Below are 14,306 nucleotides of genomic sequence, written 5' to 3'. Positions count from 1 at the left end.
CTGAAGCTGCACTATCGTACCAAAGCTGACCAAGTATAATAAAAAGAAAAAAAAAACAACCCATGCACAAAGATAGACACCTGCTTGATCTGCTGGCTCAGGGCCAAATGTTTAATTTGCTTCTCCAAAGTCATTCATCTTCAAAAGTGTGATTCTGGGAAACTGATGCCACTAGCCTAAAAGCCCACTGACCGTGAAGTGTACATCAGTTTCCTCTTGTCCAGTAAGCCTTTATCCAACAGAAGCTAAGATAACATCTACAGGTGTTCTCTCTTTGCTTCTGACAGTCACCTGCATGGTCACTCCATCGGCTAAGGCCAGCCTGGACCTCACCAATAAATCATAGCCACCTCTGAATATGCCTGAGAGAAAAAAGTGAGGAAAAACATATTAAGAACCCAAAACAAGCACTGGATAATGAAATTTATCATGCTCTCCCTGCATCTCCTTTCTATTAGTTTAGTTTTCCAGAGATTTGTGAAAATTGAATCCTACGCATAAATTCCAAATATATATTTTTTATATTCCCATGAAACCAGATACATAGAAGGTATTCAAAAATACCAATTTGGAGTACTCAAAAGGAATGTTGGTGGTGGCCTTGGTATCTGTTGGAGAGATTTAAGTGTTTTAGGTCAAATGTACATCTTAAAAGAATAACTAAGAATAGCATGCAAAACAAATTATTCATTTTGACTGGGTTTCACATTGTGGCTCATATAATGGGATGATGGGACAAGAGCAAGGCGTAAGATGCCCATCTATATCCTATTAAGCTTTGCAAGAAAATGGAAGGAAAATCTGATGGAAGCTTCTTACCTGCCAGATAGAGCGAATGGGAATTCTTGTTCTCAGGTACTTTATCGGACCTCTCACATGGCTGCATGCCCAGAAATGTGATGATATTGTTGACAGCCTCTGTGTTGAGAAGATGTATGAGACAGTATTAGGAAAGTAAAGCACAGGGATCTCCCTCTGCACCAGTCTATGCTGGGAGCTGGGGTGGAAGGGGCTGTTGGTGATGTGTAGAGGGAGGCTACTTGGACTAGAAAATGGCTGATCAGTTAGATGATGAAGACAGGGTGCTGGCCTTTTAAGTAAGAGCTTTATGAAGTTTTTTTTTTTTTTACAAGGAGTTCTTCTGGAGTAACAAATATACCTATTAGGTGTTATATTGCTATCAGGCAATATACTGATAGCAAAATGGGTCTCACCTTCAAGGGTTTTGGTAGAACTGAGGGCAAAGGTTTCCTCTTTCTCAAAGGTATCTCCCACCTCTTCCCAAGCAGCAGCAAAGTTAGGCTTCAGTACTTTCTGAATGTGGTCAGACACAGTCACTTCGAGATCTTCCAGCTAGTGGGTAACAAGCAGTCAGTAAAGAAAAGTCCTTTCTGTTATAGGGCAAAGATAAAGGAATTAATATAGTTCTCTGGAGCCTAGAGAAAACTCTACCACCAAAATAGTTTAAGTTCTGTAGTCTGGATAAATCTAATGCTGGAGCCCTTAGCAAAGGAAAGCAAGAAAACAGAACATCTGGCAAGAGCCAAATTCAGATCAACATCTGTAGCCCTGAGGTACAGAGTAGTCATGTTGTACCCACACTTGACCACTGAGTTCTGGGCACACAGTACCCTCTCATCATTCACTAAGAGGTTGATATTTTTAAAAGTTTTCCCTCCATTCTGTGAAGGCTTTTTAATCCATGATCTGGCTATAAACTAACAGTTGCTGAAGCAAAAACAAAAAACCAAAAAACAAAACCAACCCCCGACCCCAAATCATTTTAAATAAAACTGATCTCAATGAAAATCATGTAATTATTTTCATTTCTTAATTATCCCTATTATAAAGAAAAAAAAAGGGTGAGTTTGTTTTAATGATGAAGTGGTAAATCTCAATTATCTCTGGCCTGATGCTGTCCAGTTACAGAGGAGGGTTAGTCCAGGGCCTCCTAAGTTGTCATCTGTTTCAGAAGAATAGAAATCCCATAAGTTTATGTCAGATGCTCCTAGAAAAATGTTCTCTCAAGGCAGAAGTCACTTAGTGCTGCGAAGGTGTCAAAGAAAGTCTCTCTGCTGGGAAGACTCACCACATACTCATCATCATACCCATCCTCATCTGGAACTCCAGTGTTAGGGTCACAGTCCCGGACTGTAAACTTCATGGTGCAGCTAAAGGTGCCTGCAACTGGAGGAGAAGGCAGGCAAACCTGCATCAGTGGGCAGTGCAAGCGAGAAGTTTCCATCATTTCTTAGGAAGTGCCACCTGTACTCAGCATTGTGTTCCACATTTTCCAGTTAAATACACATGCCCTGTTTTCTAGGGTAGTGGTTCTCAAAAGCAGCCTGCAAGCGGGTCAGAAAGGCAGTCTCACAAAGCATGAATGTAAAGTCTATTCCACGCTGTGGGTTACAGCAGTACAGGAATGATAACATGGGCAAACTGTTTCTCTATTGGTATGAAGAAAGCAGCAGAGAGGTCCTTTTGGGGGCTTTTTGCCATGCCTATCTCAAAGAGGCCTAAATGTTGAAAAATAGTATTTTGTGAACCACTGCTGTAGGACCTGACCGAAAAAAAAAAAAAAAAAAACCGATGGTAAAAAAAGCATACAGATCATCAGATTAACATTGACCAATCTCATCAGCACCTCAATACTATCTTTAGATTGTGGACTGATGGCGGGCCCACAAATCACCAGACAGAACTTGCTTTATCTGTCAACCTTCAGCCTAAAGTGAGGAGGTCAGTAATGAGTTTCTATTATTGGTAAAGTCAGTGTCTTAAATGGAAAAGCAAGTGGGCAGTTGTATGTTTTCACACAAGTGGTGTTAAGTAATAAGAAATGGAGGTGGGGGTACATTTTTGGAAAGTGAAGTCTTTATAAAGAAGACAGGATTTTCTGAAATGTTTGAAGGAGGGGACTTAGCAAGCAGGGATGAAGAAAAGGCATTTAGGATCTTATCTATGGTCTGGAAAAAGCTTACAGGTACAAAAATATTAGATATTGGGGCAGTTAAAAAGTTATTTGGGGGATAGGCGAGGAGAGGAAAGAACAGGCTCAGATATAAAGACCATATATGACAGGTTGGGTAATAAGACTTCCATCTGCTCAGTCTTGACTTTAAATTCCATCCATTCATCCATCCATACATGTAGTGACTGTCAATACATGTTGACATTATATGTAAAGGTATAAGCTTATGTGCCAGACACTTGGATAAAAAGATGACTGAGACATGACCTCTGTCTCTAGGAGCTGTCTAGGAGTTAAGTAAGCGTGTGAGGCTGTGTGTGTGCGATCTATCTATGACATTACAACTCAGTGCCATAGATCCTTTAAGTTTTAAGAGAGTGCCATGTGAAGGTGCAGGATTAACCAACAGCCTGGGAAAACTGTAAAAAAAGTTAAACGACACAGTAGTTTAATTGGCTCTCAAAAGATGCAAAAGAGCTTTGGGCAAGCAGAGGAAGATGTACAAACAAGCAAAAGGAAAGAGGCCAGAAAGTCCATGGGGCAGTTGGAAACAGTAGGAGGCAAGCTAATGCCTAGGTGCTGAGAAGAGAATTTGTTTCAGAATAAATTGTAAAATACCTTGTATTTCAAATGATTTTCCAACAGGCTCTGGTGAGCTGAGGCAGTCAAGAGATTGAAAGGTTAGAGATAAGCTAGACAAGATGTGCCTAATTTAAGCCACTAGTGGGGACTATGAAGAATGGGTCTGAATTCAGAGAGCAGATGGATTCAACAGAATCTGCTGAAAACAGATGATGGCAGTGGGTTGCCCCATACAGGCAAGAATGAACCTATCAAGTCTGCAGACTCAATTTCAATGCTATTAGGGGTTGAGGAAAGAACAAGTGTGCTTTAATAAAGACAGGATTTTCTTCAGGGAGAAGGGGAAAGAAAGAAAGAAGTGAAAGTTAACACAAGGCCAGAATAGGTCAGGTGAGGCATTTTTTTTTTTTTTTTTAAACAATGAAAGAGATACAGGATATGGTAGGGGAAAGGTCATGATCAAGTTAGAATGAAGAGTCAGGAGAGACATTAAGCAAATAGCTAATAGCAACCCAGTGTGGTTCCAATTAAGCAGAGAGGCTACAGCAAACGAGGAGGAATAAAGAGACAACATCAGGTATGAAGGTAGATCACAGACTGGGCACAGGGGCTGGGTTTTATGTGGAGGTAAAGACAGAAGACACTTACATGTAAGGACCTGATACAGAGAAAGATATTAAGGAAGTAAATACGAATGGTGTTAGTAGAGATAATGTTCCTGAAACCTTGGGAATTTTTTACTTAAATGGTTTGACTGATACAATGAGAGGTTACAGGGATCTGAGGAAGTCCAGGTAGTAATCTATTGAAGCCGCTACAGAGGATGACGAAATGGGGCGAGGAGGCGGGGCGGGGGGGGGCTTTCCATGGCAAGAAAATACTGAATGCACTGCCATAATGTAAAGATAAGAGTTACACAAACAAAGGAAGACAAACACCAAAGGGAATCAGGAAAGAATGCCCTGAAGATCTGCATTAAAACTGGTCTCTGAAATTAGGCTTGTCTTGTGAGGATTCACTGAAAATGACAGTCAACCATTAAGGAGATTTGTATGAAAAGAACCCAGCGGTGCCTGTACAGGTCCCAGCTACTCGGGAGGCTGAGGCAGGAGAATGGCATGAACCCAGGAGGCGGAGCTTGCAGTGAGCTGAGATCGCGCCACTGCACTCCAGCCTGGGCGACAGAGTGAGACTCTGGCTCAAAAAAAAAAAAAAAAAAAAGAAAGAAAAGAACCCAGTGAATTATAGAAAAGATGGATGCTGGCAGCTAAGACAGGAGAGGGATATGTGAGTTGGGCCAGGGTACAGAACACGCAGTGCGGCAAAGGGCAGAGTGGAAAAGGTGGGAGGGAGCTGCCAGGTCTCAACCACCTAGGGGAGACCATGACAAAGTAAGAGACACTTATGAGGCATTTCCAGAAAGCTTTGTTAGAAAAATAATTAAAGAAAAGGGTATGTCACTAGGGCAAAAGAGATGGATCTGTACAGGCTAACTGCAGCAGTCTATGCAGGTCTGGACTGAACTGAGAAGGAATGGGTGCAGTATAGCATGTAGGACATCGAGGCAAGTTGGGCAGTGAGTGTCAAAATAAGCAATACACACCTACCTGGAAAATCGTGTTGAGTCTGTGGGAATGCTGTACAAATGGTGGGAGGGTTTTTCTCTAGGACAAATTCAGAAAGGGAAGGAGGAATGGTACTAGGAAAGCAACATTAGAGTTGTCCTCAGATGAAAAGGAGTTAGTCACTAAGGAATGACACACATCAATGGGAAGGTAAGACAGCATTGCTGGGCCAAAAGTCATAAGAGAGTAAGAAATAAGAGACTGAAAGCAAAAGAAAGAAAATATTACATAAGGAAGGGCCAACTGGCAGAGGAGGTGTGGAATAAAGATTTAGAATGGGGTATCCTTTCTAGGTCTAAATGGTTGACTGCATGGGAAATACACAGCAAGGGTAAGGAGCAAGGAATTCAGTAGGAGGAAGCAATAGACTAGCTCTTGAAGCTTTTGAGGGAATGGCTAATTAAAGGACTTGCTTGACAGGAAAGTTATTAACTGGTGAATGCTGATAAAAAGCTATAGATGGGCCGGGTACGGTGGCTCACGCCTGTAATCCCAGCATTTTGGGAGGCTGAGGCGGGTGGATCACCTGAGGTTGGGAGTTCAAGACCAGCCTGGCCAACAGTGTGAAACACTGTCTCTACTGAATTTAAAAAAAAAAAAAAATACAAAATTAGCCAGGTGTGGTGGCGCATGCCTGTAATCCCAGCTACTCGGGAGGCTGAGGTAGGAGAATCACTTGAACCCAGGAGGCGGAGGTTGCAGTGAGCCGAGATCGCGCCACTGCACTCCAGCCTGGGCAACAAGAGCAAAATTCTGTATCAAAAAAAAAAAAAGTTATAGATGGCAACTTTAGAAATATTAGGCTTGATTTATTAAGAGTGTGTGAACAGGTAGTTTGTCCAGAGAATGGATTACTGCTACTAGATGGGGAATGGGTGATTATGAAGAGTGAAGTTTTAAAAAAAGTCTATATCTATTTCTGTAGAGAGATGGTAGGGCCGGGTGCAGTGGCTCAAGCTTCTAATTCCAGCACTTTGGGAGGCCGAGGCTGGCAGATCTCCTGAGGTCAGGAGTTTGAAACCAGCCTGGCCAAGATGATGAAACACTGTCTCTACTAAAAATACAAAAATTAGCCGGGCGTAGTGGCACATGCCTGTAATCCTGGAGGTTTCAGTGAGCCAAAATCACGCCACTGCACTCTAACCTGAGTGACAGAGTGAGACTCTGTCTCAAAAAAAGAAAAGAGAGATGGCAAGTGAAAGGATGACTGACAGTTAAGATATTGTAAACTATTGCACAGTGTTCCAATGAAGTTGCCTAGAAGTTACTCTGCTATGTGAGGATTGATTAAAAGTGATAGACATTTCCTAGGGAAACATGAATGAAAATATCACAGGGGAAGAGAAGATGGAGGCTGGAAGCTAAAAGACGAGAAGATGTAGGATTTAGGCTGGAGTATGGAATATAAAGTGTGGGTAGGGGCTGGGCACGGTGGCTCATGCCTGTAATCCTAGCACTTCGGAGGTCTGAGGCAGGTGGATCGTTTGAGGTCAGGAGTTCAAGACCAGCCTGGCCAACATGGTGAACCCCCGTCTCTACCAAAAATGCAAAAAGTAGCCAGGCATGGTGGTAGGTGCCTGTGATCCCAGCTACTTGGGAGGCTGAGGCAGTAGAATCACTTGAGCCCGGGAGGTGGAGGTTGCAGTGTGCCGAGATCAGGCCACTGCACTCCAGCCTCGGTGACAAGAGTGAAATTCTGTCTCCAAAAAAAAAAAACAAAAAAAAAAGTATGGGTAGGGAAGGGCATTAAAGAGGGCCAGAATGAGGAACACCAGAAGACGGCAGCGCTGCATATGCAGTAGAGATATGAGTTAAGAAGAAAAGAGAATGCACAGAGTAAGGAGATAAATAAGAACTGGTGTCCTGAGGAAGTGCCATCTGGGAATCTTTGCTTGAATGATGTTGGAAGCAGCAAGTGTGCCCAACAGAGTGGAAGGTCAAGGAGTTGAAATGGGATGGATTCTAGCCATAGGCAGTGGCAGGAACCCTATGAAGGTCTGGAATGAACTGAAAGTGCAAGTGTTCAGAGTGGTGTGGAGGTGACGAGGAAGAAAAGACTAAATCCATGAGAATGATACACAAGATTGTAGCTGAAAAAACAAGTGACTAAGTAACAGTTGTTTTTCTAGGGTCAACTGGGGAAAACAGTGGAAGAGCCTGCAGAAGAGATAGAGTCATTTGAAGATTGGCAGGTTTTGACAGGAGGGATACAGCCCCATAAATGTAAGATTAAATAAGGAGAGACTGGAAACTGTGTAAAGGGAGAACTATACAAAGAGTAGGTGTGCATAGGTGGAGTGGCATGGACAGGTAAAATGAGAAAAGTGTTTCCCAGAATGGGAAATCTTGTAAACCCTTTAAATGTGGGTCTATTTCGTCAAAAGTTGGCTCTTAATTGCAGACTTTGAAAAGTAGTAGATAAAATGGGAAGAAGACGTGCTTGAAAAGTAATGGGAAGCTTCTGTGAGAAGTTTAATTAGAAGGATTAGAAGGAGGTGGATTAAGATGAGCCCTAACAGGGCAGCACTTAACGACACCAGGATAGATCTTTGAGTAGTTTGTAGAATGGATGACTAATATTGGGAGAGGAGTGGCTGGAGATTACATTGGAAACCCATCTAAAGGGTAAAACTTCTTTGTTTCCAGGTACAGATGGTAGATGAAATTATACTCTATATAATTAAGATAAGGGAGGGCAAATCACCAAAGGGGAAAAACAAATGAATATCATGAAAGTGCTGTATTAAATAAAGTTACTCTTAGAAGTTACTCTGTCACGTGAAGATTTTCTACAGATGAGAGGCAGATACTAGAGAGAATCTGGCTAGGAAGTGCCATTCAGGAGGAGACGGAGTCCATCTGAATGAAATATAGATGGCAGTTAAAAGAAGGGAGGCTGAAGATAAGGTAGCGTACATCTTTAGGGCAAGACAGGTAACAGGGAAAAAAGGAATAGAAGAAAACATAGTTGCCTCCAGATGAAACGGTCATTTGAAGAATGGCAGGACTGACTGGCGAGATAGTCCCGTATTTGGGCCAAAAGACATGAAGAGGAGTTAAAGCTAAGGGGAGCATTATATAAACTAGATAACGATTCTGAAAAGGTGGCATGGTAATAAGAAAGACCACAGCGCCATCAAGATGCCCGGAGAATCCTGCCAGATCTCAGAATGGGCCTAACTGGCCAAATATAGTAGGTATAAGGCCAGATTGCAGTGACTAGCATATGGGAGAGAAGGAAAGACCTGAATAGGAATGAGTCAGTAGACTTGCTCTTGATGCCTTAGTGGAAGATTTTTAAAGGGCTTGGTTGAGGGAGAAGTTGAGAGCAGTGCTCCTTAGAATGTGTTACATGGCACTATCTAGGAATCTGTTAGAAATTTGAATTCTTCTCCCCTCCCCCAGACCTAGTCAGTCAGAAACTCAGGATACATTAATCTGTTCTCACATTGCTATAAAGAAATACCCGGGACTGGGTAACTTATAAAGAAAAGATGTCTGATTGGCTCAAGGTTCCATAGGCTGTACAGGAAGCATGGCTTAAGAAGCCTCAGGAAACTCACAATCATGGCAGCAGGTGAATGGTGGGGAGCCAGCACTTCACAGGAGAAAGACAGAGATGGGAGGAGGTACCACACACTTAAAACAATCAGATCGTGTGAGAACTCTATCACAAGAACAGCGCCAAGGGGATGGTGCTAAACCATCTATGAGAAACTGGCCTCATGATCCAATCACCTCCCACCAGGCCCTACCTCCAACACTGGGGATGACAATTCGACATGAGATTTGAGTGGGGACACAGATCCAAACCACATCATGGGGTAAGGCCCTGCAGCTTGTCTTAACCAGCTGCAGTTGGAGAACCACTGCTTTAGACAAGGCAGGCTAGGAACAATTCTGATAAAGAGCCTCTTCGAGCAACTGTCGTGTTAGGGTTAGCTGAAAATTAGAAGAAGCAACTGAAGAGATTTGAATGAAAGGACAGGAGAGACGGAAAGAATGGAGGTGATGGAGGATTCAAAAGGGAAGGGATAAATGAATGAGGCTGGAGGCTGCACTTGCAGCACAGTAAGTGGGCTAGTGAGGAAGGGCACTGAAGCGTGACGGGATGAGGAATACTGGGACAGGGAGAGTGGCAACTCTGGTAGAGTGATTTTACGTTAATCCAGACACAGCCACTCAAGAAGACAGAGGAAGGAGAGAATGTGGCTAGGTAAGAATTGAGGTTATGAGGGGTCACTGTTCAGGAAGCTTTGGACCTCAGATCCAGTGTGCAGTCTGAACAGTGAGTGTTGAGTGTGAGGGGTCTGTTTATCCAAAAGACAGTACTGAATCTATGGAAATGACATACACAGAGTCTCTGAATGAAGGAGGGATGCTGAATATAGTTTTAATAAGGCAAAATAAAAAGGTGTACAATAGTGAAGTTAAAATTGCTTCCAGACGAGAAGGCATCACTTAGTATTGATCAAAAAAAGTGTCAATGATACTAATTGGAGGTATTTGGCACCATACTTGTGCGAAAGGTCATGATGGAAAAGAAAGAAGCCAGGTTAGATGCTATCTAAGGGGAAGGGAAGGCTTATCTGAAGAGTAGAAAACTGGTTTTGAATGAGGGAGAGAGTGGGGATATGAGGGGAGGAAACCTCAAAAAGAATATGTATCCATCACTATGAAAGGTTAGGCTATACAGGGGAAGCCTCCAAAAGGAAATTTGGAGGAACGTTCTGAGAGGGACATTAAGGATGTACTCAAAAATTAAGAATGTTAGGACTTGCCAAAAGTGAGAGAAGCAACTGAGGAGACTTGTATGCAAAAATCGCAAAGAAGGAGAGAACAAAAGATGGAGGCTGGATGCTAAATAGGGTGAGAGGACATGTGAATGAGGTAGGGGGCAGAACATGCAGTGTAGAAAAACAACAGATACGGAAGGGCATTAAAGAGGGCTAAATGGGAACATTAGGAAACGAGAGTTGGGAATTTGTCAGAGTTGTGTATTAAGAAGAAGACAGTAAGGTAAGAAGGTGGCACAGTAAGAACACGGGTATAAGGTTTTGCTGTCCAGGAAGCTTTGCTGGAAAAACGTTAGAAGTAATGTGTTTGGTCAGTATGGTGAGAGGTGAGAGAGGCTAAGTGGGATGGGCATAAAGGGCAGGCCAGTGGCAAGAATCCTATGAAAGTGTAGGCAGATCTGAAAGCACAGGCAAATGCAATGGAGAATGTGGCAAGGGCAGAGGGCAGTGTGCTGAGCAGCGAGTGCCCAAGGGGAGGGGAGTATCCAGAAGAACCCATGGAGTCCCTAAGAATGACACACAGGTGATAGCTGAAAGAAGGAGGGACGTAGAAGAATCAGCAGCATGATTGTCTGGGGCAAAATAAGGAAGAAAGGAATGGAAGAAGAAAGTGAAGAGTTCCTGCGGATGTGAGGGGATGACTGGAGGAATGGCAGATATTGACTGGTGGGTAAAGGAACCATTTTTGGACCAAGGTTACGATGGAGTAAGAAGGAAGAGAGAGCTGGCTGAGTAAAGGACCATTGTATAAAATAGACAAAAGTTAAGAGTAGATGGAGTGGCAACTAGGCAGATCAGTTGTGTTTTTAAAAGGGGAAACTGCTAAGATCTCAAAATGGGCCCAAGTGGTCAAATTGGGTGGGAAGGCCCAATGGTAATGAATGGTGCATCTAACAGAGCTTCGGGGACCCAGGCAGGAATGGGAATTAGTAGATTAGCTCTTGATGCTGTAGGTAGAAATTTTTGGTTAAAAACTTGGTTAATAAGAAAGTTTAAGGGAGTTTTATTAAGATGTATTATCCTAAAAAGGCACTGCTAGCAACCTTTAAATACATGGGTATTGACCATTTAGGGAGGGTAGGTGAGTAGTTTGTCTGTAGAGGAAATTAATTGTATTTCTTGAGGACTGGTAGGGAATCATGAGGGAAGTAAACCTCAAGAGTATAATGCTATATCCGTTGCTATGATAATTTAATGCTAGTAGCCAAAATGGATAAGATATGATAGAGCATAATAGAAGAAGAAGAAAGGGGTTTTCATCTAAGTAATGGGAGCACTGTTAATTAGAGCAGGGTTCTGAGTGGTCAAGTTGCAAAAAGACAAATAAGAACTGTAATGGAGAAATCTGTCAAATCTCAGAAGGGGTCTAATGGGTGAAATGTGTGTTGTTGAAGATTGCAATGAGTGGTGTAGATGGTGAAGAGCAGCGAAGGCCTGAATACGAGCAGGAGTCAGAAAACAGACTAGCTCTTCAAGTCTTGATGGGAATTTTTTTTTTCTATTAAGAACGCATACATATACATTTATACAGCACTGCAAACACAGCACTACGTATTATTTATGGATACACAGTAAAATTATGAAAATAGGCATGAGGATAAGTATCAGATTCATGTAGTGATTTTCTCTTGGAAAGGAGAGAGGTAAATGATTTGGGGAGTGATACCGAGGAAGTCTCAACTATATGTGCAATATTTCTTTAAAAAAGATCTGAAGCAAATACAACATCAAGATAGGAAGAAGTGGGTGTATTAATTTTGGGGGAATGAAAAGTTTTAATTAAAGGGCTTGGTTGATAGAAAGGTTAGGGGGGAAGATCAGGGTGAATCTTGATTCAAAGCTACTGACAGTACCTGAAAGACACTGGTTTGACAGAGCAACTGGAAAGCGTGGGTGGGTGCTTTATTTGGTGAGAAGGTGATCTGTATTTGGTGTGGAGCAGGTGGATGGCATTGAGGGAGTATACCTCAAGAGTATACCTTGAGAGAAGGGTGTATCCATCACTGTGATTATCGATGGAAGGTGATGTTAATATATATGACAGTGCAAATAAAGGAAATTAGGAGGAACTTGCTGAAGTATGTTAAGATTTGCTCAGAAAAGAAATATTATGTTAGAACTGGCTGTAAGAGCAACTATTAATATATGTATAAAAAAAGAGTGAGCAGCCTGGGCACAGTGGCTCATGCCTGTAATCCCAACACTCTGGGATGCCGAGGGGGGCGGATCACCTCAGGTCAGGAGTTTGAGACCAGCTGGCCAGCATGGAGAAACCCCATCTCTACTAAAAATACAAAAAAATTAGCTGGGCATGGTGGCACATGCCTGTAATCCCAGCTACTTGGGAGGCTGAGGCAGGAGAATTGCTTGAACCCCAGAGGTGGAGGTTGCAGTGAGCCAAGATGGCACCACTGCACTCCAGCCTGGGCAACAGAGTAAGACTCTGTCTCCAAAAAAAAAAAAAAAAAGTAGAGAAGGAAAAACTTGAGAAAATCTGAAGCTAAAATTAAGGAAGGAGAAGGCATGGTTTAGGTTAGGGTGCTGAGCATGCAATGCAATTTTGCAAAGTTAAACAGGGAAGGGTATAAGGAGGGCCAGGATGAGGAGCACCGAGAATCAGAATTACAAGTTCAGTGGAGTTGTACGTTAAGCTAGATACCAACCACGGGAGAAAAGAGGGGAGTGAGAACATAGCAAATAAGAATTGGAGTATACGTTGCTGCCCAGAAAGCTGTGTTGGAAAAAGATTTGAAGCAATTGGTAGAGCCAACAGAATGGGAGGTTAGAGAATGATTAATGCAATGGACTTAAAATGGGTCAGAGCAGGGATCCCAGGACGTCCAGACTGAATGGAGGGTGAGAAGAGATTAAGTACCAAGTGAGAAATAAGGAAGATGGAAGATGGTTAAATAGTGCTGAATATCAAGAGTGTACATAACATCCAAAAGAGATGGTTATATCCACTAAATGATATAGCTGAATGAAGAAAGAATGCTGGAGAAAATGTAAGGAGTTTGCAGCCAAAGGAGAAAGAGAAAAAGGAGAAAAGGAGTAGAAGGGAAATGTTCAGGTTGTTTGTAAATGGAAAGACATTATTTGAATAGTCACAGATAATAATAGGAAAAATGGCTGTTGCTCTATACTTAAGCCAAAGCTCATGATAGAAAAAATAAACAGAGGATAGCAAGTCAATAAATGGGACGTTGTATGAATTAGAAAGCAGTTTTGAGTAGGTGGAAAAACAAGAAAACAGATCAAGTATAAATTAAAGAAACAGAACTGTCAGATCGCAGAAGAACCAAATACCGAATGAGAAAAGATCAGAAGTCTAAAAAAGAACAGAAGTTGGATAGGCTGGCACTTGAAGTCTTAGTGGGAAATTTACTTCTTAAGTGACTGCTTGCTAGGGAAGGTTAGAAGGAGATGAATTAAGATAAATCCTGATAAGAAGCCATTGGTGGAAACCTTAAAAACATGAGGATTGTCAGGTATAGGTCGGGATTTTCTTTGCAGAACAAATGAATGTTATTGGTTGAGGACTGGTTGGGAATCATGATAAGGTTAACATCCAGAGAATAATACAGCATTCATTTATTCTAGAGTCAGTGGGTAAATGATTTGTAGAATATTTACGATATGGCAGGGCAGATATTCCAAGGGAGTTATGAAAGGACATAGCAGTAAATATGATGTTAAATTGGCCAAGAAGTTAAGAAATAATGTTAGGATTCGCTGAAAGTTAAGAGAAGCAACTGAGAAGACTTGTATATATAAAAAAGAAGAAAGGAAAAGGGAGAGGAGAAGATGCTTGGTTGGAGAAAAAAAAAGTATGAATTAGTCTGAGTTTGGAATATGCAAGGTATGAAACAGGAAATATTATTGAGACCAGAATGAGGAATTCAGATATCACCAGCTATCTGTTCATACAGCCTAAATACTTGTTAATAGGAAAAGATTTACATTATATATACATCTCACCAAGTACTTAGAAAATCTGGCGCAGTGAGTTAGCATTCTTGTGCTAACAAAAACTTTTAGCTTGCACCCAAGCCTGCTTGAGATGGCATATTTTTGCTGTGGCTCTTGTGCCGATAGGCTTATTCCCTATGCTGAAGGATGTTAAATGTGTTGTGCAGTATTCCTGTCATCTTCCCCATAATATGAGTGGGGCAATTCAAGCAGCTCATCAGGTGGTAAGTCAGTATTTCCAAAAAACTTCTTGTTTATATATTTTATTTAAAATTGTAATGCATTTGTTATTTATACTGAAAACATTCCATTGTTCCTTGCAGTATAAAAGGCAAATGCAATTATAGTCTTTATTATAGT

The 14,306-nt window shown here is 41.8% G+C and overlaps 1 protein-coding gene across 5 annotated transcripts in view; it reads right to left on the bottom strand.

The window, feature by feature from the left end:
* Nucleotides 1-84: 84 nt before the first annotated feature.
* Nucleotides 85-14,306, bottom strand: part of COPG2 (COPI coat complex subunit gamma 2) — a 147,344-nt gene continuing 133,122 nt past the window's right edge. For all 5 annotated transcript variants that reach the window (XM_031665150.1, XM_031665151.1, XM_031665152.1 and 2 more), the window contains 4 exons: nucleotides 2,090-2,187; nucleotides 1,215-1,353; nucleotides 820-918; nucleotides 85-362 (listed from right to left, as the gene is read on the bottom strand). In XM_031665150.1, the coding sequence (XP_031521010.1) occupies nucleotides 232-362; nucleotides 820-918; nucleotides 1,215-1,353; nucleotides 2,090-2,187 (467 nt within the window). In that variant the 3' untranslated portion in view covers nucleotides 85-231. The remainder of the gene's footprint in view (nucleotides 363-819; nucleotides 919-1,214; nucleotides 1,354-2,089; nucleotides 2,188-14,306) is intronic.

This window comes from Papio anubis, chromosome 4 (genome assembly GCF_008728515.1).
Source record: "Papio anubis isolate 15944 chromosome 4, Panubis1.0, whole genome shotgun sequence".
Classification (NCBI taxonomy): domain Eukaryota; kingdom Metazoa; phylum Chordata; class Mammalia; order Primates; family Cercopithecidae; genus Papio; species Papio anubis.
Note: the sequence above shows the minus strand (reverse complement) of the source record. Positions and strands in the feature narration are given on the sequence as shown.